At 32.0% G+C, this 27,444-nt stretch overlaps 3 protein-coding genes across 3 annotated transcripts; 2 read left to right on the top strand and 1 right to left on the bottom strand.

Annotated features, from left to right (window-relative positions):
* Positions 1-7,302: 7,302 nt before the first annotated feature.
* Positions 7,303-10,218, bottom strand: LOC127244402 (outer envelope pore protein 16, chloroplastic). Its single transcript, XM_051264928.1, has 6 exons — positions 9,964-10,218; positions 9,821-9,872; positions 9,051-9,082; positions 8,087-8,120; positions 7,907-7,974; positions 7,303-7,650 (listed from the first exon to the last, which is right to left on the bottom strand). The coding sequence occupies exons 1-6, from the start codon at positions 10,075-10,077 to the stop codon at positions 7,510-7,512; spliced, it is 441 nt and encodes a 146-aa protein (XP_051120885.1). The 5' UTR covers positions 10,078-10,218; the 3' UTR covers positions 7,303-7,509.
* A 5,726-nt stretch (positions 10,219-15,944) lies between these two features.
* Positions 15,945-19,895, top strand: LOC127244316 (mitochondrial import inner membrane translocase subunit Tim9-like). The gene is made up of 2 exons (XM_051264796.1): positions 15,945-16,161; positions 18,248-19,895. Exons 1-2 carry the CDS (start codon positions 16,064-16,066, stop codon positions 18,429-18,431), a joined length of 282 nt encoding a protein of 93 aa, XP_051120753.1. The 5' UTR covers positions 15,945-16,063; the 3' UTR covers positions 18,432-19,895.
* A 2,530-nt stretch (positions 19,896-22,425) lies between these two features.
* Positions 22,426-26,608, top strand: LOC127244314 (uncharacterized). The gene is made up of 2 exons (XM_051264793.1): positions 22,426-22,533; positions 22,651-26,608. The coding sequence occupies exon 2, from the start codon at positions 23,553-23,555 to the stop codon at positions 24,612-24,614; it is 1,062 nt and encodes a 353-aa protein (XP_051120750.1). The 5' UTR covers positions 22,426-22,533; positions 22,651-23,552; the 3' UTR covers positions 24,615-26,608.
* The last annotated feature ends 836 nt before the right edge of the window (positions 26,609-27,444 follow it).

Genomic DNA, 27,444 nt, shown 5'->3' with positions numbered 1-27,444 from the left:
GGATATTGGATGCAAAACTCACTATCTACAAGTGGATATGTATTTACAATTGGAGGATGAGCTGTCTCGTGGAAATCCACAAAACAGACGTGCATTGCACGGTCCACAATGGAATCGGAGTTCATCGCCTTGGACAAAGCTGGCGAAGAAGCCGATTGGCTGAGGAACTTCATGGATGATATTCCATACTGGACTAAACCAGTACCTCCCGTAATGATTCACTATGATAGCCAAGCTGCAATAGCAAGGGCTAAGAATGGAATTTACAACGGTAAATCCTGACATATCCGACGTAGACATAACACTGTAAGACATTTGATCACCAAATGGGTTTTGACTATTGAATATGTAAAATCAATAGAAAACCTAGCGGATCCGCTAACCAAAGGGTTGCAGAGAGATCAAATGTACAAACTGCTAAAGGGAATGGGTTTGAAATCCACAAGATAGAGACAATTACAATGGTAACCCAACCAAATCACTTGGAAATCCCAAGCTTTGGTTCAATGGAAAAACTAAACTGTAAGAGTCCGGCATGAACACTCAATACAATTCCCTGAAAAGCAATGAGTGTTATAATGCGCAAAAGTGGTGAGGTTGAGTCAATGACTCTTAATGATTCTAAAGGTGTGAGTTAAATACCTTGATATAGGATTACCTATATAAGTGTGAAATGTGGGCCGCTTCAAATGAAACACTTATGAATCCAAAGACGAGATCCATGGCCGAAATGGATCAAATCGTGAGAACAAAGTTTAGATTGAGACAGTGACACGCCAATATTATTGACTAAGTGCACGCAGAGGCGGAATAGTTCAATGCATCATGTCAACTTGGCCACCAATACACTCTGTAATGTTGACTATGGAAAGTTCAAAGTCAAAAACTACCTGTTCTGATGTGTCAATGTCTCACAGGGATTGAGCTGGGTTTCTGTCCTTTATGGGCATTTTCACTCATGTGGGGGATTGTTGGATAATCGGTTATTTTGCAATCGATTATTTTGTGAGTAAAAATGCGACGGGCCGGTGTACCAAATTAATATAATTAATTTGGAAGAAATATATTTATTGTGTATGGGGTTTGGTTAATATTTTGGCTACGTTGTCTGTCTCGAGACAAACCAAATTGTGCAACCCCAAATTAAACCCGGGTATATGGCCTAAGTCGCAATATTATTTGGATAAAATATTATCCGTTGAAAAAATTTATTATAATCTCAAACGGAATGTTTGAAATTAGAATAAATTACAATCGTTTCAAACGAGAGGTTTGAAATTAGAATAAATTACGATCGTCACAAACGGAAGGTTTGTAATTAGAATAAATTACGACTGCTTCAAACGGAAGGTTTGAATTATAATTAATTACATCGATAATTAAGGTCGTAATTATGATCGTAATTAATCCCCTGCCATTTTGGCAAAGTGGAGACGCCTATATAAAAGGTCTCCCCCTTCATTCTAATCACCAACAACTAATAATCCTCTCGTCCTACTCTCCTCTCTTCTAGTTTTTCGGCAGCCTCCCCAGCTCAGTTCCCTCTCGTTTTTGTTCTCCAGAGCTCCAACGATTAGAGGTGTCACTCTCATTGGAGACGGAAACCGTTTTATCTTTGGGTTAGAACGCCATTCACCGGAGGCACTACCGAAGCGTATCTAATTTTCGAAAAGAGGATCCATCCGCGACTCGGTTTCACGTTTATTCTCGCAATACCCATACTTTCCAACAATATATATCTTAATATCTTATTTTTTTATATGTTAAATATATATTTTTTAATTATAATTTATGAAATAAATTTATGTAGTGTAATTATATAATGTTATACAAATATAAGTAAAAGTAAAAAAGAAAAAATTAAAACAAAACTATATAAAATAGTATACACACAACGACGGAAATATATAAATTAGACAATCCGGTTTGATAAAATACCATCAAATCTTAAAATGTCAAAAAATAGAAAAATAAAAAAGTTACAATTATGGAGATCTTTTTATAATGTGCATATTTTTCACACTAATCTACCGGAGACGTAGCATCTGCTCTTGCAAATATTTGAGGCACAACAACAATGAAGGTGGACACGCAGTTAATAAATACAGTTAAATAATTTTTTTAGCATTGTTTTTCTATTTATCTGAAAATATAAGTAAAGTATATAAAATATATTTTATAGTATAAAATTATATAAAACTAATATATAAAATATATCTGGTCGTCATAGACTTGACATATGGATTTTCAACATAAAATATATATTTGAGATGTCTGTCGAATAACTTAAATTTTGTTGTCTCACTATTATCATACGTCTTTATGTAAACTTGATATATAGAATTAATTAAAAAATTTCACATGCTATCAACATCAATTTCTTGGACACGCACAAAAATTATATATAGTCGAAGATATATTTAAAATTATATATCTAACCTCATCTTCATGTCTGAAGTCACATATTCGAATTTGTTTGGCATTTGATATTTTCAATAAATTTGACCTAAAAGAATGACACCAACTTCTTCGCACAACACTCGCCCATAAACCTAAATAAAATAGTTAAAATTAATTATAATAAGAAGATTAGGAATAAAAAAATATTTGATATAAATATTAGATTTAATTACTCACCAATTATAAAAAGTTTCGTTAAAGCTCGTTGGTGGATTTATATACATTTTAGTATAATGATGTGATACCTATCAAATTTTAAAAATAATAAATATGTAAATAAAAAAAAATTACAATATAATATAATCAATGTAAAGATAACAATATAATTTAAATAAAAATATAATAGAGAGTTAACTATATACCTTCAAAATTCTTTATCATAACACCACATGTCTATAGACTAATATTTTTTTGAAATATATTCTTTAACATTTCACCGTCATCCATAGCTTGTTTGATACGTAGAATCATGCGAACAACTGTCATACTTATTTATATATATATATATAACAAAAGTATATATAATTTACTTTGATACTAAGATATACTAAAAATTAAATAAAAGAACAAAAACAAAAACAAAAAAAATAAAAATTAACAATGTATCTTGTATCAAAAAGAATAATCTTATGCAAAGGATAACCATTCTCCGATAAGTACTAATCATCCACGTAAGCAACCCGTCTAAATACATCTACACAACAATTTAATAAAATAAATTATGAATTTTAAATTAGCAAACTATTATATATATATATATATTTACGTTTATAGGTCAATATACCAATGAGTTGGTCTTCTCTATTCACATGACAATCTAATTCATTTAGAGGAACAATATTGTGGAATTCGCGCAGAAAATCTTTGTCGGAATCACGTGAATCTTCGATGGTCACATTATGCCGCAATATTAGTTGATAATGTTGAGGTACTAATTTGTATTCTTTAACTGCTATTATCACTCGTGTGTTATGAATATTATAAATAGTTCATTTTGTAAGACATAAACTAAATCGGTCAATATTAATCACATGAACTATGTCTTGCATGACAAATCCCTGCAGTGAAAATTGTCGTAAGGAACAATTATAAATTATGAAAATATATATATTATCAAAACCGAATATATCTAAGTAGGGAATGCAATTATAGATATATATATATATACACATTAGCATCAACAAACAATATCTTCAAATATTATTTTTTAAATAATTTTTAAATATAAGAAGTTGTAAAGTTTTTCTTTGCATTCAATATTATTTAAATATCTCATCTCATTTTAATTTCTCACATTCATTTTTCTTTATGTACTTCTTCCTTCGTCTTCTCTTCTTCTTTGCACTCTCTTCCTTATACTAAAAAATTTATAATTCTCACACACTTCTCTTTGAACGACACTACAACTCTACATATCATACATTTTTTACATAACATCATAAACCTACTATTCTTCTCTTATCTAAAACCATCTTCTACACACTCTTCGTGCACAATCAATAGTTATAGGTTTGAATGTATTTTGTATTTGTTTATATTATTTCTTATTTTAACGCTCGTGAGTTTCATGTTTCATGAGAACGCTTGAACATAATTTTACATTCTAAAGGTTTGCATTTATGATTATATTAGTGTTTGATGAATGCTATGTCACTTGCAAAGATGAGATGTATATTTTTTTGGTATCTACTCATGCAAATAACATTTAAAGTAGTGATAGAATATTTGTAAATAATTAGTTTAAATATAATTATAGAATTTAAGTACAAAAAACATATATAAAAAACTCTATACAATTCCATGAGAAGAATTTGTTTAAAAATATAATTATTAGTTTATTTATTAAATTATTATCACTTTTTTGTGGTATTATTTAATATAATTTTGATAATTTTAAATAAATTAATTTTTGATATAAAATAATTAAAAAAAATTACTAATATCAATTTTATTTTTTCGAGGATCATAATATATTTTATAAAATTAGTTGAATTTTTTGTAATAAATACCATGTCATTAACAAATTGCAATCAATTAGACAAATTTGGACATGTAATCAGACAAAGAGAATAAAAGAATAAATTAGTTTTACTGGTGATTTGAATGGGTAACGGTGATGAATGGTGGAGCTTCAAAACCGCGAGGAAGGCGGGGGTGCAGGGCAGGGGTCGAAGGCAGTGAAGCAGCAGCGCAAGACAGGGGTCGATAGTGGTGGAGCTGCTGTGGATGGCGAAATCAGGAGATAAAGGAAGAAGAAGGGGGAGAGTTTTGGGAGGGACGGCTGTTGTAAAAATAAATTAAAATTTCTAAATTTTGAAATGAGTTAGATTAAACGTAATTTATTTTTTATTTATAATTAATATTAAAATATTTAGTGTATATAATTGTTGTAATCCATCAATCAATATAATTAATAAAATATTTAATTAAAAATTTTAAAAATCTTATAAATTAAATACAATAATCAATCAAATACTTCAATCAATCAAATTTTTTTACAAAAAGAAAAAATCAAAACCCCTAAAAAAATTTTACTTTACATTGTGGTAGGGGCCACAATGAGTTCAAATATATATATATATAAGCTTTATTATTTACTTAATCTTAACGAATTTCATCATTATTTTTTGTCTATTGCTGCAGTGACAAACAAATATTAATGCAAAATAACATATCGCATATAGAATGCATACTTCATAACATGCATCTATAGATTGAACACATAACAATCTATCATTTCGTACACACAAATACTACTACAATCAATCATGCCAAACGCTCAATGACCGCAACGCAAAACAACAACAAAAAAGTTTAAATAAATTCAATACATGAACTTACAAATTCTCATGTTTCTACGGTTAGTTCTAATTTTTAAAATGCATATACTAATTTCCACAAAAGAAATATGCAATTTGATTTCTATATTTGACATTTATTCACGAGGAATGCTAAAAAAAAAGAATTTCTAATTCAAACACATACCATAATAATCAAAGATCAAGTCATGTATTCAACTAATTCACCCGGAAATCACATAGGCAACAAAATCAATTACATTATTATTTTTTTTTTCTCTATTTTTATAATTATAGTTATAGCTATCGTGCATTTACCGTCTCATAGAGAAATATAAACACACATCACAAATTGACTAGCTACTTAAAATATAACTCAAAAAATATATCAAAACTAAAAAATAAAAAATCAAGTAATTAACAAAAAATTCCAAGAATTATTTATCTAATCAACAAAAAATAAAAAATAAAAAATAAAAACATACATCCAATCAACAATAAAATTTCAGCATATTATCACCCACCTTTTCACAAAAAATATATATATATATATATATTAAAAAATAAAGAATGAGAGTTTAGCTTTTTTATCTATAGTCGAATCTTATTTTACTTGAACCGTAGCTAATCTTTTAGTTTCGCAATCACTTAACTCCTTAGCTCTATTGCTATTATTGTGATATGTTCTAATGTTGGTGGGCTTTTTTTCTTGTTTTCTTTGTTCTTTTTCTTTACATCATCGCACCAAATATAATACTCCCTCCGTCTCATATCTAGATATTCATTTGCTTTTTGGACGTAGTTTTAGAAATATTAGCATTATATTGGGATGTAGTAGGAATAAAGAAGAAATGACTAAAATAACCTTACTAGTACGTGTGATATAAAAGTAATGACATTTGTGTAATATATTGTAAATTGTAAGGGTATTTCTAATGTTAGTTAAATAGTACAGTTACTAAAAAAAATGAAATGAATACTTTGTTATGAGACGGATTAAAATAAAAAAATGAATATTTTGTTATGGGACGGAGGGAGTAAGAAAAAATGAACCGACATTTTATTGTGACTCTCCCAAGTTCAAAAGCTAGTTCCACCATTGTTCATAACTAATCCACACATGTTTTATCACTCTAACAACCAGCATAACACATCTAATACAATGATAGATTGGGAATATAGAGAAGGAAATTAGGGCTTGGTTGGCAACTTTTTGTTCTTATTGAGAAATGAATTGAACTAAATGAAATCACACCGTTGCAGTGACGAATTTTAAAATTTAATACCGTGCTGATAGTAGACGTATAGTAACACACAATACATTTTATTACTAATATAATACAAATACAATATATAAACTAACAATATATGTTATAATCTCATATAAGACACACAACCGTTATATTAACACACATATTCTTATACAATATATATTTAATTATAAACAAACAACATGTCCTTATTGCACACAACATATATTGTATATAATAAAAACGTGTGTTATTTATATATATTACACGTGCTGATTAACCATTCTCCGAAAATGTCAAGATATCCAACACCCTACAATTTATTTTAATATTTTATAAATTATATTTTAAATTTTAAATTATTTAGTATAATTAAGAAATTATATCATTTAAATATAATATCTCAATTATATTTTTTACTTTTAATATAAATATAACATATAAATTATACTGTTTCTTTATGTTATTAATATTATTATTTAGTATTAAGAATGTTTCTAAAAAAAACTATCCCTAAAGTACTTCTAGCCAAAAAAAAAACAATAATAAAAAAATTTAAGCTTAAACAAATTGTTTCTTTGGAGAAAAAATAAATATAATACAGACAAATATATTTTAAAATAAAAATAAAAATAAAAATAGAACCAGCCCTTTTCGAAAGACCATTCAAAGAGAGTCTTAGGTCTGTTTGTTTGGGGGATTTGGAATAAAAATTTTGAATTTGAATAGTTGTATAATATGATATAAATAGACGTTGATACGATATTTTGAATGTAAATGGTGGATTTAAAATCTAATTCCCCAAACAAACACACCCTTAATAAATACAAAAACTACACGATTTAATGTTAAAGCTTGCCCACATTACACCATCACATAGATGTAATTGAGATGACAAGTCCATTTTAATTATTAAAAAAAGAAAAAGATGATGAAATACGAAGCCCCAGACAGAATAGGAAGCAAATTCAACAACAAAACACTTACAATAAATCAGAGTTTCAGCTGATATAACTCAGCAGCTCAGCAGCAGTTGCAACAGCTCCACCAGTTATGGCGTCGGCCACAATCTTGTCCCGGTGGTTGTTTCCGGCTGCCGATAGGAATGCTCCGGTCAATGCACCTCCCAACATGGCATTCTTCTGCAAAAAGTAGTCAGTGTAAACAAGATAATAATTCAGGATACAGTCAATAATATATATAGATACTATTAGACAAGACGAGCTCACTGTTGGAAGTTGGAAGTTGGAACAATAAACTAAATTCTAGTAATTTTAAGAACCAAGAAAATCGATTACAGGAAGAGATATATGCAGGTGCACAACATATTTTCCATCAATCTTGATAGTCTATGATACAAAATTTACAAGCAGCTGTATATTGTGTTTCAAGAATTACCCAATCTCTCGTTCCTCGGATTCTTTCAACTCCATATTCCATTCCAACGTAAACTCCCGCCATTGTCCCTGCAAGTGCAAGTGGTGAGACTCGAATCAGATGTGTAACAACGATTTCCTAATTTGCAAATGGCAGCTCTATTGTCTGTCAGCACTCATCAAGAATCTTAGTGCAACTCACCCCAGTATACACCTTCCTTGCACATCTTCTTCAGCTGCAATAAGAACCAGTTTATAATCGATTTCCAAGATAGTAGAGGGTCAAGGACAGATGCTTTGTATATTGTTATTTGTCATCTTCAGCTCTTGTAATAATAGAAACCTTCTTAGTCAAAAATGTTTTTCTAAACTTGTGTGAATATGAAGATACAAAGGTGAAAAATGAGACCATTATATGGAAGCCATATTCTTAAGCTTTACAACTACTAGGGTTAAAAATAAACCTTCTAAAACTTAAGTTAGTAAAAATAAGTGTGTAAATTACCCAATTGTGTTCCTAAAAGCAATGCTATTAACAGGGGAGTTCTCAGTATAATAATTTCTTTAAGAATGTGAATATAGTGTAAGAAAATTATATTTCAACGGAACAAATGCATACCGTGACAACTTAGATAAATGTTCCCCCAAAATTGTAAACCCTAGTGCCTAAAATACAACCAAAGTAGCCGTTAAAGTGAAAACAATAAGGGACACAAAATTTAGTAACCTAGTTTGATATCTATGTCGGGATCGCTGCCAAGCTAGGAATTTCACTATTTGGAATTATGATGCACACTCACACTAATCACTGCTTTGTCACACAGCTCACACTAGAAAATAAGAATGTGTGGATATATATAGGGTAGCAACCGTAGGCCAACAACTGGCCATGTCAATAATACCCTAACCTCATTCTTATTTGTGTTTTAATAATGTTTTATAATCTAATGGTAGACTTTTAAATTTGGTTTCTTATCTGATCCTAAAAGATTATATACACTTAAAATGTCCATGGAAAAGCGAGGCTTTCTTCAAATGCTAGTTCATCATTCAAGAATCCGATTTTTTAAGTATTTCTATCAACAGCACCTTATAATCTAGAAGCATATCTTGGTGAACATGAACATGCATCAGTGTATTAATGGATGAGATAAGGGTGTTCTCACCGATTGCTCGAATTTGTGGCTTGAAATATTCCCTACAAAATATAGCCAAATCATAATATTTAGGTATAACTCAAACTAGAGAAACATAATCCATAATACATGATATACATACAAAGATTAATACAACAGCATGTTTCTTGTCCAGATCTACGAAAATATAAAAGCCAAGTTATATTCTACTAAGCTTATATTTTCTTGGTAGGATTATATGTGATAAATAATTTATCCAACCCAATCACAAGTTCACTTTGGACACTAACTAAATCTTCGTTGTCCTTCCCAGTAATGAAAATTTTGTGCACTTCAAATAGATTATCAGATTCGCAAAAACGCCGGCATTTACAAACCACATTTCATGCTTACAACCGGAACAACTTTGAGGAACACATCAAAAATTTTCTTATTAACATATACTGAAAATTGCAGACTAACAACAGTGAAATCAATAGAAGAAACAGAGTATCAAAGTTACCAAATAACCAATTCATCTTTACAACAGATCACATAAATCTCCAAACATTCATAGTCAGATTCACAAATAATCATGGATTAGTTGTTCTATAATCTACTAAATAACATCAGGTTAGAACTCAAAACTTCAAGCATTTGATTCACACTCATTAACCTCTGAAATTAAACCTACAAATTCCGTATCCTTCAACATCCTCACTGCAGCTTATCCCAAAAACTTCCATTACATTTACACCACCAATAAATCGATCGGATCTACCTAAACTCCTGAGAATTTCAATCTAGCAGGCAACGCTAACCTCGCTTAACAATGTGATAGGTTTCATCCGCAGCTACTTTCGCAGCAGCCACCTGAAATTAACAAAAACGTAAAAATCCACAAATGAGAACAATAACGAAGCCATGTAGAAGAGAGAGTAGGAATAGAAATTGTATCGGTCACCGTGCCAATCTTCAAAAATCCATCGATGGTATGATTGAGGAAGGGATTGCCCATATCGACAACCACGTCCACCTTTGGAGATGAAAATGCCCCCGCAAAGCTGCTCCTCGGCATGGCTGCACCTGCACTCACAAAATGCCCTTCCACTTCAATTTTCGGTGACGTAGAGATGCGGGTGCTGAGTTCCTGTCCTCCCTCTGTATGTAGCTTTGGCTGCACTGCTGTTTCTTCTCTTTCTCTCTGCTCTACTCAACTCCCCTTTCATGGGGATGGGCTATTTTGTCAGCCTCAACCCATATTTCGACACGTGTTCGCTTTGCTGTATTTGTGATGACACAGTGGACGGTCCTGATTTACTCTCCAATCTTAGCCGTAAAAATTTTGGTTTTTCTTTTTTTGCCTGGCTGGCGCTCAATAATAATTATAGGCTATGCTTATTCGAAGGATTTTGCAAAAAAAAATAAAATTTATTATTCATTTAAAATTTTTATTTAAAAAATAATAATTATTTTTTATTTATTATATTATTTTAAAAATTAATTTTATATTTAAAATATTACGTCAACCTCTATAATTTATACGTGATCAGTAACTATTTCAATTCAAAATTTTTAATATTCAAATTTTTATTTGTACACGGATCCATACCGATTTTTGTACATATGACACGTGTAAATATGTGATTGCACCCCAAAGTCTGCCACTTTTGTTGGTTGGAATTGTTATTAAATTTTCACAAAAATATTAAATTAAACACTTATTTTTTATTTTTATATTATACTAAAAATTAATTTTACATTCAAAATACTACATCAATACATATTTATATCACATCATACAACTAGTTAAATTCAAAATTTTTACTATTCAAATCTCAACTCAAAATCCAAATCCCCAAACAAACACACCCTAAGTGAAGTCGAATTAATTGGAATGAAATGTGATGAATTTTGTGTAAACTTGTGTTTTTTAAGTTGAATTAATTTTTTTTAGGTACAGGTAAAAATTGGGTTTGTTTCTTTAGTCATCAAACTCCAAGTTTCTACTACTTAGACTCTGCATTTTTCCAAAAAAAAAAAAATATATAATTTTTATTCTCATAAAACATCACATCATATATTATTTTAATACAAAGCTCAAACCAAGTTTTTTTCAAATTTATCAAAAGAATATATTTGTGTTTGTTTGAGGGTTTGGATTTTGAGTTGGGATTTGAATAGTAAAAATTTTGAATTTGAATAGTTGTATGATGTGATATAAATATGTGTTGATTTGGTGTTTTGAATGTAAAATTGATTTTTAGTATAATATAAAAAATAAAAAATAGGTGTTTGATTTGATATTTTTTGAGGAAAAAATTGAATAAATAGTGTAAATCCAATTCAATCCAATCCTCCAAACAAACACAGCCTGTAATTAGGAGCATCAAATCTTTTATTTTTCATATTTTCCTACTCCCTGTTCCTTCAAATAAAATGATGACAGCAAATGAGAGATATAAAGTATTAATAGAATTTAAAATCATGTATATTTTAACTATATTCTCGATCACTTATTAATTTTTTTGTTTACGTAAAAATTATATTTAAATGCAAATTTTATTCAATTAGTTTTTATTTCAAATTTTTTTGTTATACCTCTCTAATCCCGGGTCTCAATTACATTATGTGTAATTGTACTTAACATTAAAAATATTATTATATTTGTATATTTTTTTACAAAAATGTCATTATAATTGTATTATAAGGCACTAAGTATTTTTTTTTATTTTTCTTTAATTTGTACTATATTTTCATAGAATAATTAATATTCAAATATCAATACGCAAAAAGTAAATGAGAATCTTAGAGCCGACGATGTAGTATTATTTTTACTTAGTAGAATACATGTGCTATCCATGACAAAATGAACAAAAAAAAAATTGAATTAATAGATTATACATTTTTAACTAATTTAATATGAGTTTTAATATGTGTATTTTTATTTATAAAATAAAAATATATATTTAATGCAGTTGTATACTCTCTCTCATCGAAATATATATATATATTTTTTCTTTTGACATGAGTTTTAATGTGATATATATTTTTTTACTTTTTGTAATAAAAATAAAAATATAATAAAAAGTAATACTCCATCTATCGGCTCGGATTAAGTGTTGATAGGCAAGAATTGGCACCAGGCTAATTCATTAATAGTCATTAGATTATAAAAATTAATTTAATAGCTTACATTAATTAAGGGTATAGGAATAATTTCTTTCATTTATCTAATTAATATAATTGGCTCTGTCTTTCTTTCATCCATCCTCATTCCTTCCTCGCGAGCTTTCAGTTTAGCATTTACGCGTAATCGAGAAAGCATTTCATATTATATTATACAGCATCAAACTTGTTCTCCCTTATCTCACCTTCACCGTAGCCCACTGACATATTTCTTTGCGCTTATTTTAATACATACTTTCTTCGGTTGAACATCAACATTTATATCTTCTTCACATGAAATCTTTGCACCGAAATCAAGTTTCGTATTCTCTCTAATATACCCAATGCTTTGATTCTTCTCGTACAACAAGATTTAAACAAAAGACTCCTTCTATATTCTGCAAAAAAATTAAGCCTTGAATTGACATTTCCAATCTTTACCAACTTCTTCTCACTAGACAAAATTATTTCAATCTCAACATTAACTATATACTACATGCAACAAAAAACATATTAGTACTTAATTTATACTATAAACATTATGCATTCTATAAGTTAGCATATACAAATCAATCAATAAACATTTTTAGTTGAATTGTTAAGCACACAGAACTACAGATACTCACAGTCTTGTACGAGGACAAACAGAATCTGAATATTGATACACCCTTCTTCTTACTTCGTCGGTCCCGGTCGGTAGTAGAAAATGTGATATGTGATGAGACGTAACGGTTGCCGGAAAGAATGGAAGAGAGGTGGCGGTAATTGACAGCAGAGAATGGGGGAGAGAGAGTAGAAGAAATAAGGGAAAGACTGTTTTTTGTTGGCGGTGTGGCCGGAGGGCTACGACGGTCTGCGGTTGTAAGGCTACGGCGATCGGAATTGGAAGAGGGGTTCATGATGGTTTAAAGAAGAAGAAGGGGAACAAACGAAAATAGAGAAATTAACCCTAGATTAATTTGGAACCCTCTGAAAATTAAGTTAAAAAGACTATCATACCCTTGTTTAATCTAGACTATTATATTTTAATCAAACAAAATTAAAGGTCCAAAATTAATTAGCACGGTGTTGATGGTTGCACCCATCACCACCAGATTCACCTCCCCTCTATCAAATAAGAATGGTTCCATTTCTTATTTTTGTTCATCCTAAAACAAGAATATCATTTCTAGTAATGGTACTACCTACCTAGTATAATAAATACCCTTACAACTTTCAAGATATTAAACAAATGTCATTACTTTTTTATTACACAATAATAATAAGGGTATTTTCTATTTGATTTTTTTTTTGTAAGGTGTTAGAAATTTTGGCCGTTCGATACCTAACTCAACGAATCCTTTGATAAATTGATGATTGATCCACTCCTTAGCTTGACCCACCGGATTTGGCCCAAACTCATAATGTCAATCCCTAACTCATTTAGTTAGAATTGGTTATAACCGTGAGTAGTTATACATTAGTTAGAGATAAATAGTTTGAGAGAGTTAGTGAGTTTAGTTTCTAAGAAAGGCAGAAACCAAATAGAGTGAAAAAATGAGAGAATAGGAATAGAGAGAATTCTGGTGAATTTCCAGTGAGTGTAGAAGCCATTTTCAGCGGCCGATTCCGATAAAGGTCGAGATTTTGAGTGAAATATCGACTTCCATCTTGAGGCGTGGTTACCTCGGACTATTTCGCACCAAGGGTTTGAGATCAATAGCCATCCTAAAATGAAATGGCCATCCTGTTTTTGAATTTGTCGGGTTAAAAAATTATTTCTAAATTTAAAAAGAAATTTACTCGCTAATTATGAAAAGAGAAACAAAAATAACAAAAAAAATGTAGAGATCACCTGAGATCAATAGAGGAAAGAACTCGAAATTATTAGGTCTCTAATTTCACCAATTTTATTATTTTTTTAATGTAAATAAAAAATAAATACTTCCTCTATCTCACATAATTTGTTTCTATTTTTTATTTTCATCCGTCTCACGTAATTTGTCTATTCCTTTTTTAAAATATAATTATACATTTTATCACATTTTAAATTTTATAATTTTTTTAATTTTAATTAAACTATTTAGTTATTTTAATCTCAATCTATAATTATCTTTACTATACAATAATTATTTTTACTAATACACTTCTTAATTATTTATTAATTATATTTTACCTAAATTATCGTATCTACGGTAATGCGTTCATATTACATAGGACAGAGGGAGTAAAATATACAAAAATTAGATAGAAATGATCACAATAAAATATGAATATTTATTACATGTGATTTTTAACTATAAATTCCCAACATCTAGATCATATTTTTTTTCACACATAGATTCAGAACAAGCTAAAAGAAATCTCAGACGACTCAATATGATAAAAAAAATCTCACATAACAAAATTAAAATAAATAAATTTATAAGTGGTTACCGCTTAAGTAGTGATAGACTATCTCATATGCTTGATTAAAAATCAAATCTTTCTCTTTCTCACTTTTGTTATGGACGATTTTAGCTAGATTATTTGGTTAAATTAGTTATCATTTGTATATAATATTTTGGCTAAAAAACTAGTTTTTCATCTATCCGGCCACAGACGATATGTTTTTATTTTTTGTATGTCTCATAAAAGATAATTCAATCATATTTTTATTAAATCTATTAATTTTAAATATACTTAACAAATATATATCAATTTAATTAAATTCTCATCAATAAATATTTTTTATCTATATTTAAAACTTCTCATTTTTTTTTATAAAATTACTTTTAAGTTAATTATAAATAAATAAATCTTTTATTTATTTTTATTATATAAATTTTAAATATAAAAAAATGATATTATATATTTTATTAAAATATAATACGAAAAATATTTAAAATACTAACAACACTATTTATATTAAAAAAAATTAATAAAATAATATCATATATTATTATTAATACTTTACAAATTTATATTACTTTAAATATCGTATCACTAACCAAATGAGTTATTTGAACTGGGGACGGAAGGACTACAATCTATTATTATTACTCCTCCGCTCCTTAACAAGGCATTTATCTACTAATTGTATCATTGTACTTAATATTAAAAATATTCTTATATTTGTATAATTGTTTTTATAAATATCATTATATTAGTATTATAACACACTAACAGAAATATTTTTATTATTTCTCTTTATTTGTAATATATTTTGATATAATAATTAATATTTAAAGACCAATATACTTAGTTATGAGAACGAGTGATTATTATTAATATGTATGTGGACTTTATTTTAATATGAACCAAGTAAAATTTAAATAAATTCAAAATTCCAAAAAAAAATTGATTATTTCGAAAAAAATTTCTAACATATTCTTTTTAAAAAAATTAATATACCACACATTAATTATATTTGTCTTCAAGTATAATATTCTCTATATCTCATATAAATTTTTTTTCTTTAAATCAAAGCATAAAACAAACATATAATATTTTCTTGTCTTAATATAAAATATTCATTTTTTTTATTTCAATCATCTATATTATTTTTTTAAAAAAATATTATTATATACTTTAATTATACGTTAATAGTTTATAATTTTTATAATTTTAATTAAATTATAATATTTATTTAATATTAATATATAATTATTTTATTATTTTTTTAATTATTTTATTATTATTTTATATAAATTTCGTATAAATATATTAGTATAATTTTAAAAAATTGATATCTTTCTCTAGCCTCTATCTGATCTCCCTCTATTTCACTCGAACTAAACACACCCAAAAAAAAAAAAAAAGAAAAGCGGCGTCGCCATAAGTCCTGAACTTAAAACCCTAATTTTGGTCGTTCTATATAAGCCCTCTCTCTAAAACCTACAGCAGCAGTACGTGCACAGAAAAGAGCTACTCAAATCATGAACAAAGAATTTCTAGATTTAGATCTGTCTTTCCTTCCGGAAGAAGACAAGGTTCGAATTTCATCCAGTATAGCTGATTACGAGTTCCGCCAGAGGTATACCGAATGCATAATATTACTTAGGATTTCACTTTTTTTTTTCCCGGTTTTGTTCGAACTATGTTTCTTTTGTGGGCTCTTTCTCGAAAATATCTTAGAAACAGAGTTCAATTCGTGGAGTGATGAGAATGGCTGTTCTGCCATTTCCCGGCGTTTTTTTTTTTTTTTTTGTCCAGTTTTGTCTATTTCTGTTTCAGTTTGGGAAAGCAATTTTATCTACCATATATGTATGGGCGGAGGCTTCATATTTTTTAGGTTGCACGACCGATGTTGAACTTGTGCAGCTTTGTACGTGAAGCAACATCAAATATTCTCCTTTAAACCAGCGCGCCCTGGTTGATTGTGCGTCTGGACGTTAAGGGAATAACATTAATAATGAATATGTGATTGCAATTTTACGTGAATGAATACATTCATGTGGTTTAGCATCAGAATTGAAGTATTAGATGTCCAGACTTGGAATTCATAACATTGCTGTTCTATCTGGAAGATGGCATTCATTTGATAGGAATTGTGAGCTTATTTATTAGTGGCTATTTTAAAATTTCTTGAGAGGAGTTGTGAGCTTAGTATTTCTATGGTATAGGTTGAGTGTTGATCCATACATAGTGTGTTTTCTATTTATACTTGAGAGGTGTCAGAAGCAGGGTACATAATATTGCACTTTGGAAGTAAACAACTAATGCCTTTCAGAGAGATTTTTGAAACCTTAACATTGTTTATATGTAGCATTGTCTTTTCTTTTCTTTTTCCTTTTTTTTTTTTTTGCACCATTTTACTAATGCCATTGTTCTTGAATATATATGGCATTTTGTTTAGAGTTGCATTACTGTAATTTAATAACCTAGATAATATATAGAAATATATCAAGGTCTCTCTTCTATAGGTACTCTGGCTATACTTAGTTTTGATATATTATAGAGGTAATAAAAAGCTGATCAAATAATCTAATCCTGCCCTAAGGCCTAATTATTCAAGACAGTAATCCCAATTAAACATAGCATGCTATCATCATAGCCAGCGCAAAGTGCAAACTGCAAATGCAATATTGATATTGCATTTGTACAGAAGAGAACAAGATTAGAAGTTCCTACCCACCCACAGCCCCTTCTCCCCCTCACTGTTTAGCAGAGCTTTTTGCCACAGCATTGATGGATGCAGGAGAGGAACATTGAGGAATCAATGTGCAAAATTTCTGTACTCAATGTAAACCTGTCTTAGTAGTTAGCAAATAACAATAACATACTGTGACAAGAAGTTATAAGAAAATCTTTGTTGATGGTTTTGAACAACATAGAAAATGCCAACTTTTATCCATAAAAGTGGGGCTTTACCCTTGTTTGTGGGGGCGGAGTTTATTTTATAAATACCCATAAGATGATGGGTATATACTTAATTGTGCATGTAACTATAAAAGTTCCTGGTAAAATATCTTAATATATAACTAGTTGTTTGCTATTCTATTGTTAATATTTTGTTTAATGTATTTAGTTAATTATATTATACCAACTTTAGATTTTAATCGCAATGTCATGCTAATCAATATATTTAATGGTTTTGTAATTCTAACATGAAAAATTCCATGAAGAAATCAAATTAACATAGAGAAAAGGTAAGAGAATACACAATGTACATAGTTTTGATTTGGAAAGAGTTTGTTTAAACTTTATAGATAGAATTTCAGTGTGCAGCTAATGTCTAGTATTGGATTGGATGAATTGTTACTTCTGCATATTTGGGCAATGGGTTGATACCTTATCCTTGCCTCTTACAGTCATACAAATTAACGTTAAAATGCTAAAGAACTCCAATGGAGCAGTGTTGAAATGTACCCACCCTCCATTGTTATTTGACTGTCATGAGTATTTAAGGTATTAAAGGTTACTGTCTATCAGGATTTTGATTATGCCGTCATTTGTTTGATCTAGTAAACAGGTTCTTCTTTCTAGTCTCAAGTTGATTATTTTAGAACTCAATTGCTATTTCAATAATACTGTTTTCTATATTACGCCCAAACGTAACTTTGTTTTGATCATGTAGTTGCTATCATTTCCATTGTTGTGATGCCAGTGATGTTTTTCAGCCTTAGGACATATAATGCCCTCGTGGAAAGATGCTTCGGCGACTGTGTAAATACCTTCTATCGTAAGTCCCTTGGTAAGCAAGAAGAAAACTGTGTCAGGAGATGCGCAGAGAAATTCTTGCAGCACTCAGTGCGAGCAGCAACAAAGTTTGCGGAACTCAACCAGGGCGCCTCAACACAGTAATTACCATTCATTTTCAATTAGGTAAGTGGACTAACTCTGAACTGAGGCTCAATATTTTTCTCGTTTGAGGAGAATAGACTAACACTAATATATTCATTTTTTTTTTTTTACTGGGCACGACATACGCACATGCACACCTCCCCTTAGTTTTAAGACCCGTGAATCTATGTAGGTAAAGGAAAAATTGAAATAGCCGTTTAAATGGATATTCAAAATGATAGTATTTAAATGTGGTTTTGCCGGCCTCATTCTACTTTGAAGTTTAAAATGGTGTACTCGTATTTGATTAGTGATAGGAGATATGGTTTAGGGAGTCTCTTAAGTTGTCAATGATATACATAAGGGTGTGTTTGTTTGGGGGTTTGGATTTTGAGTTGGAATTTGAATAGTAAAAAATTTGAATTTGAATAGTTGTATGATGTGATATAAATAGGCGTTGATGTAATGTTTTGAATGTAAAATTAATTTTTAGTATAATATAAAAAATGAAAATAGGTGTTTGATTTGATGTTTTTGGGAAAAAAATGGGATGAATAGTGGAAATCTAATCCAATCTCCCAAACAAACACACCATTAGTGAATCCCAAAAATACATAGTACTCATTATGTCCGTCTCTAAGGGTTACATTTACTTTTTGTGTCATTGTACTTAACATTAAAAATATTCTTATATTTGTATAATTTTTTTGTACAAATATCATTCTATTAGTATTATAAGATACTAATTGAAGTTTTTTGGTGATTTTTCTTAATTTGTATTATGTTTTGATATAATAATTAATATTCAAATATCAACACGCAAAAAGTAAATGAAACCCTTATAGCTGGACGGAGGTAGTAGTATATATGAGTAGTGGTGTCAATTCATATTTTTGAGTCGTAATTGTTGTTGTGGGTATAATGAAGATCTGCAAATTTGAACAAGACATGAATTCTTTTAGGTTAGGTTCAGGTTAACTGTATTTTGTTTCAGGTCACTCGATAATCCAAATAAACTCATAATTCTACTTTTACCGGCTAACCCATTTAGTACTCTCATCTCGGTTAACCTGCCTCATAATCTCTCCAATTTTAAGGCCTAAAACCGAAGGAAATTCTAATTTGTGTTGAACTGAAGAAGGCAAGATTTAAGTAGTAACAATATATTTTACAGCAAACATTGCAAAAAAATGTGCAACTGAGAAAATAGTAACAACTTTTTTTATATTTCATTAATCCTTCTCTTCGTTTCTTTTCTAGTTTACCTTCCAATTTTTTAGCCAATTTTATGAATATATTTGTATGTTTTGGGGGCAATATTATTTATAGGGGAATGAAGTGTGAGATGTATTATTTTACACTTAATTGTAGATTTATTGTAACAATTTATTGTGACACTAGAATGAATATCAATAGAAGATGGTGGTTTTTAAATTTGTTTGGATTATTCTCATCGTCTGGTTGTTGAAATGCGATGATCCAAGTAAGTTATTATTGAAATATATTTATTATTATACATATTTATATATTTCAATTTCAATCAGTAATAGGGTATGGATTTAGGAGATTTGTATGTTGAAACAAGAGTTAATTTTTCAACCTCCAAATTATGGTCTTTCTAAATTTAATCAAACCATATTGTATTGCAGTCAAATCAAAATTATAATAATAGATGAAAACACCTAAATACAATTTAACACTTAGGCCAACCCCAACATATATATATATATATATATATTTTTCTAAATTTTAACTTCACTTCAACCAATTTTAGTTTTTTCTTTAAAAAGAATATTTCACACACACATATTTTATATTATATAAACACGAGTTTCTACGGATCTGCCACTTGAAAAGTCTATCCTGTCCCTCATTTAGAAAATGAAAATTTAGCCCTTAATCTACCTTTGTACTGGCTTGAAAACACGTTTTGGGATCGTTCTACGGATCTGCCACTTGAAAAGTCTATCATGTCCCTCATTTAGAAAATAAAAATTTAGCCCTTAATCTACCTTTGTACTGGCTTGAAAACACGTTTTGGGATCGTCGCCAGCAAACGCTGTCAACCGCCCAAGATGAAACGTTTTCAAACGTCGTGTGGTTGGTTACATCAGTCGCCTCGCCAAACCCCTTCACCAGTTCCAGAACTGAACTAGCCCATCAGACCTGTCTGTCCGACCTACCGACCATTAGACTTGTTTGTCCGATTGTTGACCATCAGACCTGTTTGTCGGACCGCTGATCATTCGACCGATGGCCGCCAAACTAGAGCAACCGATCTTGACCCTTCCGATCTGTCTGCCCGACCGAAAACCGACCGACCTTATCATTCGACCAGAGACCAACCGACGAGACCAACCCCCCGAGGACCTTCTCAACCCTAAACCCTAAATCAGTTCCAGAACTCAAATAGCCCAACCGACCAATCCAGAGAGGAATCGGTAGTCAAAGAGTCTTTCGCCGCACCCACCAAGCGACCTGTTTATCTGTCTCCCGACCAACTGACTTGTATATCCGACCGCAGACCAGCCGAGCTACTTTATCTGGCCGCAGACTATCACACCTGCTTGTCCGACCTGCTGACCATCAGACCTGTCTGCCCGACCACATACCATCCGAAGGAGGTCAAACTGACAAGACTAAACAACCGACCCTGACCCGTGAACCAAGAAGAAACCGACCGAGGACCTTCCGGCCTGCCTATCCGACTGCTAAACATCTCACCTGACAATCTGACCGAAAACAACCAACCAGAGCAACCGACTAGACCAAACAACCTAAGGGCAAACACCATATTGTACGGAACTGCCACTTGAAAAGTCTATCCTGTCCCTCATTTCCAAAATAACAATTTACCGTCCGTTTTTACTATCTTCAAAAGACGAGCTTGTACGGATGTGTCACTTGAAAAGTCTGTCCTGCCCCTTATTTCGAAAATAACAATTTACCCCTTCAACCTAGCTCTGTACTGATTTGCTTATCGACAACCCCTTCACAACTGTCTTTTCATACAGCCACTTGCTCTGCTTTTCCGCTTACCTCCTGAAATCGCAAGTCAGGCCGCCGTTCTTGGCGTCCAGCCACGCCGTTCTGTATCATCATCTTCATCACAATGTACTTTTCCTAAACAGTTGGGCTTTCCCCTGTGTGATCTTCGTTGTTGTGAACCGGAAGCGCGATTTTGATTCGGCCATCGAAAGTACAGATCTCTGCCTCGACCAGTTTTAGTTTAAGTTTTGTCTCGTTTTTGCTTCCGTAGAATTTAGTTATTGCTATTGTTGGCGTCTTTTAAAAGAAGGGCTATTTTTATTCTATTTTGTCATGGTGTTGATTCTTACCCACTGAATTTTGGAAGAAAAAGAGCCACAACTTATTGCATTATCTTTCGGGCAGCTGAAATACGAGGCTTACGGTAGAATTGGTTCTATTTTTTCAGGACCATGTTGTCATATTTCAATATTTCAGGACCATGCAAATGGCCCTAAGAATTGCTCTCTGACCTTATAAATTGCATTCTACGTAAACTATTTGACTTAGAGTAGCATATTTACTTTTACGACTTTTTCGGCAATAGCGTTGATAATTTGCTCTTTGTTATTTCTCATTTTCATATTGAGGGCTCTTGATTGTGGAAGAAATGGTCAAAACATAGAGTAATCTTGTGCAAAAAAAAAAGTATATTTTTTGTTTAAACATGCTTGTTTTTCCCCAGTTAAATTTTAAAGTGAAAAGTAATTATATTTAAATCTCATTGTTATTGAATTATTTGAGAAAGTTTTGTTTTTACCACGAACAAAATGGATTTAACATGTTTACTAATTTTCTATAGTTGACTTTAAAAGTAAAGCTAATGTATTAGTTGATTTGGGTATTAAAACTTGTATATTGTTATCAATTTATATTTACTTTGTGGGGCATAAGTAAGTTTCTTATTTACTTTTTTTTTTTCGTTGTGTCTTTTTCTTTTCTCAAATTCTTATTATTTATTTATTTTCTACCTATAACTACTTTTTACAGCCCATGACACAATCTCAGTCATTGCAATGTATTAGACGTCGGCAACAAACATGTGATCGCCGATCAGCTAACCAAACAAGTAATAGTCAGTCGGTTAACCAAACATGTATGCACTTTCTGTCTTTTACTTTCGTTTTTTAGTTTATTAAATTTTTAAATGTTGTTACTTTACTTAATTTATTATGTATCTTCGTATCTATTGAAACTTTACTCATCTTGCCAGCATGCTCTCCACTACTACGATTGTCTGCCATTTATGTGTCGCCTTGGGTAGCACCCCAACCGACAAAATGTCGTTACTGTGGTGCATTATTATTCCACCGTGAGGATAAAACCCTATGTTGTGCTGGTGGGAAGTTTTCCTTACCCCTATTGGACATGCCACCTCCCTTGCAAGACCTTTTCCTTAATCGCCATGAACTATCATCTCATTTTCGTACCTATGTTAGGACTTATAATAACTCTTTTGCTTTCTCTACGTTAGGAGTTCACTATGACGTATCTTTATGTAATAATGATCACAACTTATATATATTTCGTGTTAACAATACAATTCACCATTTCATTAACTCATTGCTCCCCTCAACAAATGTACGGAGAAACCTGCAACTTTATTACTATGATCCTACACAAGAGCTTGCCACACGTTTGAGTAATTACCCTACTTTACATCCATCTATTGTTACAATCTTGATTGAGTTGTCTCATCTGAACCCTTATGCAAGTTTATTCCGTCAATTGTATACAATGCCTTGTCTTGATAACTATAAAATATTTCTAAAAACCTCCAATCGATTAGATCGAAGAGTGTATAATCTTCCACGGGTTGATGATATATCAATTATATGGCAAGATGGGTCTTCAGATTGTCCCCAATTATCTAGAGACATACAAGTATATCCGGTTGATGGTTCTGTGAAAAAGGTTGATTATTATTCTTATGCCTATGATCCTGTTCAATATCCATTGATCCATCCTTTTGGCCAGCCAGGTTGGTATCAAGGTATTGTGAAAAATTCTGCTACATCTTCGTCTTCCTCTACATAGTCAACACCTAATTTATTAGCAGAGTCGTTTTATACTGAACAAGTTGACCTATCAATAAATAGCTCCTCAGATTACAATATGCAATTAGGGTGTAATAAACACCGGATGGACAAGAGTCATGTCTCTATTAGAGAATACTATGCATATCGTCTACAAATACGGCCTACAAGTCCTACTTTACTATTACATACTGGCCGTTTGTTACAACAATATATAACTGACCAGTCCATAAAAATAGAAACTCAAAGGCTAGATTTTTTCAGGTCTGAACAAGTGCAAAAACAACACCGTCACGACACCATGCAGGGTATTCTAGATGCTTTTAACCAATCCCAACATGAACCGTTATCTATGATTGGACAACCAGTTGTCCTTCCATCTTTTTTCATTGGTGGTCCCCGTGACATGCAACAAAGATATATGAATGCTATGGCTCTTGTACAAGAATTTGGTAAGCCTGATTTTTTCCTTACAATCACTTGTAATCCACAATGGCCAGAGATTCAAGAAGTCTTAGAACCATTTGAATTATCAACTGATAGACCTGACATTGTTGCTCGAGTGTTTAGAATGAAACTTGAAGAACTAAAAAACGAACTCTTCAAACAACACTTGCTAGGTAAAGTGCAGGCGTATTCATATGTCATTGAGTTTCAAAAAAGAGGATTGCCACATGCCCATATGTTACTTATCATGTTTCCACAATTTAAATTACACAACCCGACAAGTTACGACAAATTTATATCTGCAGAACTTCCTAATAGTAACTTAAACCCCTACTTATTGCAATTGGTCTTGAAACATATGATGCATGGTCCTTGTGGCTCTCAAAACCCAACTAATGTGTGCATGGTTGATGGACAATGTAAGAATCATTACCCAAAGGAATTTGTGGATGAAACAATTCATACTCCAAATGGATATCCTAAGTATAAAAGACAAAATAATGGCATTTTTGTTATTGTGCGTGGACGTACTTTGGACAACCGTTGGGTGGTACCATATAATCCATATTTACTTGCTAAGTTTGATTGTCATATAAACTTGGAAGTATGCTCGAGTGTCAAACTTGTAAAATATCTCTACAAAAATATGTGTATAAAGGTCATGATCGGGTTGCCTATACTGTGGGCTCAGTAACACCCGACACACCTCGTGATGAGATTATTGATTTCCAAACTGGCCGTTGGGTTGCTCCACCTGAAGCTTGTTGGCGTATTTTTGCATTCCCCTTGACAGATATGCACCCTCCTGTACTTGCTCTACAATTGCATTTACCTAATTTTCAGTACACTTCATTCAAAGTAACATACTCTTTACAAGATGTTGTAACAAATGCACGTGCCCACAAAACTATGCTTACTGAATTCTTTGTCATGAATGCAACCAACGCATATGCCAAGGCACTTAATCTACTTTACAAAGAGTTCTCAAAACATTTTGTATGGGATCGAGTACACAATAATTGGAATTTTCGCAAACAAGGTTCAATAGTAAGGAGGATTGTTACAGCAAGGCCAACTGACCAAGAAAGATATTTTCTTCGCCTTCTTTTGCAGTACCTTCGTGCTCCTGTATCATACGAGGACTTAAGAACAGTTGATGGTGTTATACATGATTCATTTAGAAATGCATGAAGTAAGGGCTAAACCAAGAGATCTACGAGGGTTCGGGGTAATGGGCACCCGACCACAAAAGACGTTCGGAAAATAGAGTCTCAGCCAAAGCTCCAAAAACCAAAAAGGACCAGACGCAGCTGTGTCCGCCCTCTTCGTATCTACTAGACGGTCGCTAACTCTGGATAACCCCTCATACAAATTGGCCAAAAAGAGGGTCCCTAAAGAAAAGAAGTGACCAGTGGCTAAGTGGATGGCTAAGTCAAGTTGCGAGGTCAAGATTGATTTGGAGGGAGAAAGAATTACATATCTGAAGAAAGGAGCAGAAAAGAAGGTTCAATATAAAAACAAATATATAAAAAAATGAATTACATAGAGGAAATTCTATACCTGCATAGCCAGAACAGCAGAAAAGCGGTGTGCTCCAAAGCAGTTACTGGATAACCCTCTGTACCCCGAAAGCGGAGGACAAAGTTGGTCCAGCCGCGTTCCCTCTCAGGTATGCGCGCAAGCGACCAACCTTCATGGTCGGGCGCTGGTTCTTGCCCATCCAACGACCCAAGGACAGGGTCGTCACCAACCACGGGGAGGTGGGCAATCATAGCCACATCAATCAGGGTTGGGCCCATGGGGCCAGTTGGGAGAAGGAAAACACCCAGTTGGGCATTCCAAAAGGCAGCCATAGCAAAGAGAACTTTGTCGTGAAGATACAACGGTTGAGTCGCTAGAAAAATGGCCTTATCAATCCCTTGCCGTTGCCATTATTCATGAAAAATAGGATATAGCCTCGAATACCACGAACGAAAGGCATCTTTGGGATCGGTAAGATGTGTTTTAATATGATCATTAATGCGTTCGGGTTTGAAATCAGGACTATTAATAGCTAAGGGAGTTACAGAACAGATAATACTCTTCATACGAACAACATCCTCAGAAGATGTACAATAAGGACGAACAGTGGGAGTAAGAACAGCAGAAGAAACAAAAGGGATTTCTGGATATGAACCATCAAAAGGTAGAGCTGGGACGTACTGGTTAGCCATGGTTGAAAGCAGCAAAGCGTGAAAACATGAAGACAAAGTATTGGATCGCAAAAGCAGAAAAGCAATTACAATGCATAAGGAAAAAGATGAAGACGAAGGGGATTTAAGTAAGGTTTTCCTGCAAAAGCCCCTAATTAAACACCGTAATGATCATCTGACTCCCTCAACAAATCACATCTCACACTGATCGAGAAATTACGGCAGGGAGTTACGGCAGGGAGTCCGGCGGGAAAAGCCAAATTGTTAAATAATTTAGGGTTTATATTATTTTGTAAAAAATAATTTTTTAACAAAATAGAAAAAAATTATCGAAAGAAAAATATATATATTTTTTAAATTCGTTGGTTCCACAAATATAAAAAATATAAATTTATATAATTTATTATATTTTTTTCTCTCATCATTCTATCCCAAACGACTACCTACCGGACGTTTCTTCTTCTTTTCATACGACTAATTAAGTATATATATGATCTTGTACACAATTTTTTAATAAAATAGAAAAAAAGTATTATCTAAAGAAAATATATATTGTTGAAAATTCGTTCGTTACACAGATATAAAAAATATATATTTATATAATTAATTTCTCATCTTTCTAAACCAAATGAATCATTGGTCGCCCAATCAAGCAACCACCATCTGCTCTCTTCAATAAGCTAAACAACCATTCGTCCAGATGATTCATTGGTCGCATTAACAAGCGACCACCATACGTCGCCTTGAAATGGCCGAACAACAATTCCTCCAGAGGATATATTGGTCGCTACAATCAAGCGACTGAACTACTGTTCACAAATATGGGCGACCAATTAACAGACCATTCTTCGGACAACCTCCGTATGGGCCGTTTTATCCTTCTGTCGGTCTTTTTCTCTAATCCGACCACGTACCGTTCGTCCCATTCTTCTTCGCAGGAACTGACTTACTCCCAAGTCGGCATTAACCGACCACCATATCAAACGATCTCCGTGTGGTCCGACTCAACCGACCGCACGCTTTGCTCAACCGACAGTCGACCATCTGACCTATTTAAACGACTGAGAAGCAACCGACCCCCGATGAGCCAACTGAGAACCAACCAACCGTGGATCAACCGACGACGAAACAGAATCCTCTGCTCGCATTATCTCCTTAGATGGACGACTGGTCCAACCGACCTCCTTTTGACTCTACTACCATACCGTCTTACCTTTGCCCGTCCGTGGGCCAACCAACCAACTTACTTTCGTCGAACTACAGACCAACGGACCAACTTCCTTTTGTCAGACTCCAAACCAACTGATTTGCCTATCCGACTGCGTACCATTC

The sequence above is a fragment of the Andrographis paniculata genome, unplaced genomic scaffold, assembly GCF_009805555.1.
Source record: "Andrographis paniculata isolate CXL003 unplaced genomic scaffold, ASM980555v1 Contig9END, whole genome shotgun sequence".
Taxonomy (NCBI): domain Eukaryota; kingdom Viridiplantae; phylum Streptophyta; class Magnoliopsida; order Lamiales; family Acanthaceae; genus Andrographis; species Andrographis paniculata.
Note: the sequence above shows the minus strand (reverse complement) of the source record. Positions and strands in the feature narration are given on the sequence as shown.

Excerpts from the sequence above, each read along its gene's own strand:
- LOC127244314 (XM_051264793.1), top strand. The coding sequence starts at position 23,553 with ATGCAATTAGGGTGTAATAAACACCGGATGGACAAGAGTCATGTCTCT.
- LOC127244316 (XM_051264796.1), top strand. The coding sequence starts at position 16,064 with ATGAACAAAGAATTTCTAGATTTAGATCTGTCTTTCCTTCCGGAAGAA. Across the intron at positions 16,162-18,247 it reads GATTACGAGTTCCGCCAGAG|CCTTAGGACATATAATGCCC; the intron begins GTATACCGAATG and ends GATGTTTTTCAG.
- LOC127244402 (XM_051264928.1), bottom strand. The coding sequence starts at position 10,077 with ATGCCGAGGAGCAGCTTTGCGGGGGCATTTTCATCTCCAAAGGTGGAC. Across the intron at positions 9,873-9,963 it reads GATTTTTGAAGATTGGCACG|GTGGCTGCTGCGAAAGTAGC; the intron begins GTGACCGATACA and ends TGTTAATTTCAG. Across the intron at positions 9,083-9,820 it reads CTATCACATTGTTAAGCGAG|GGAATATTTCAAGCCACAAA; the intron begins GTTAGCGTTGCC and ends TATATTTTGTAG.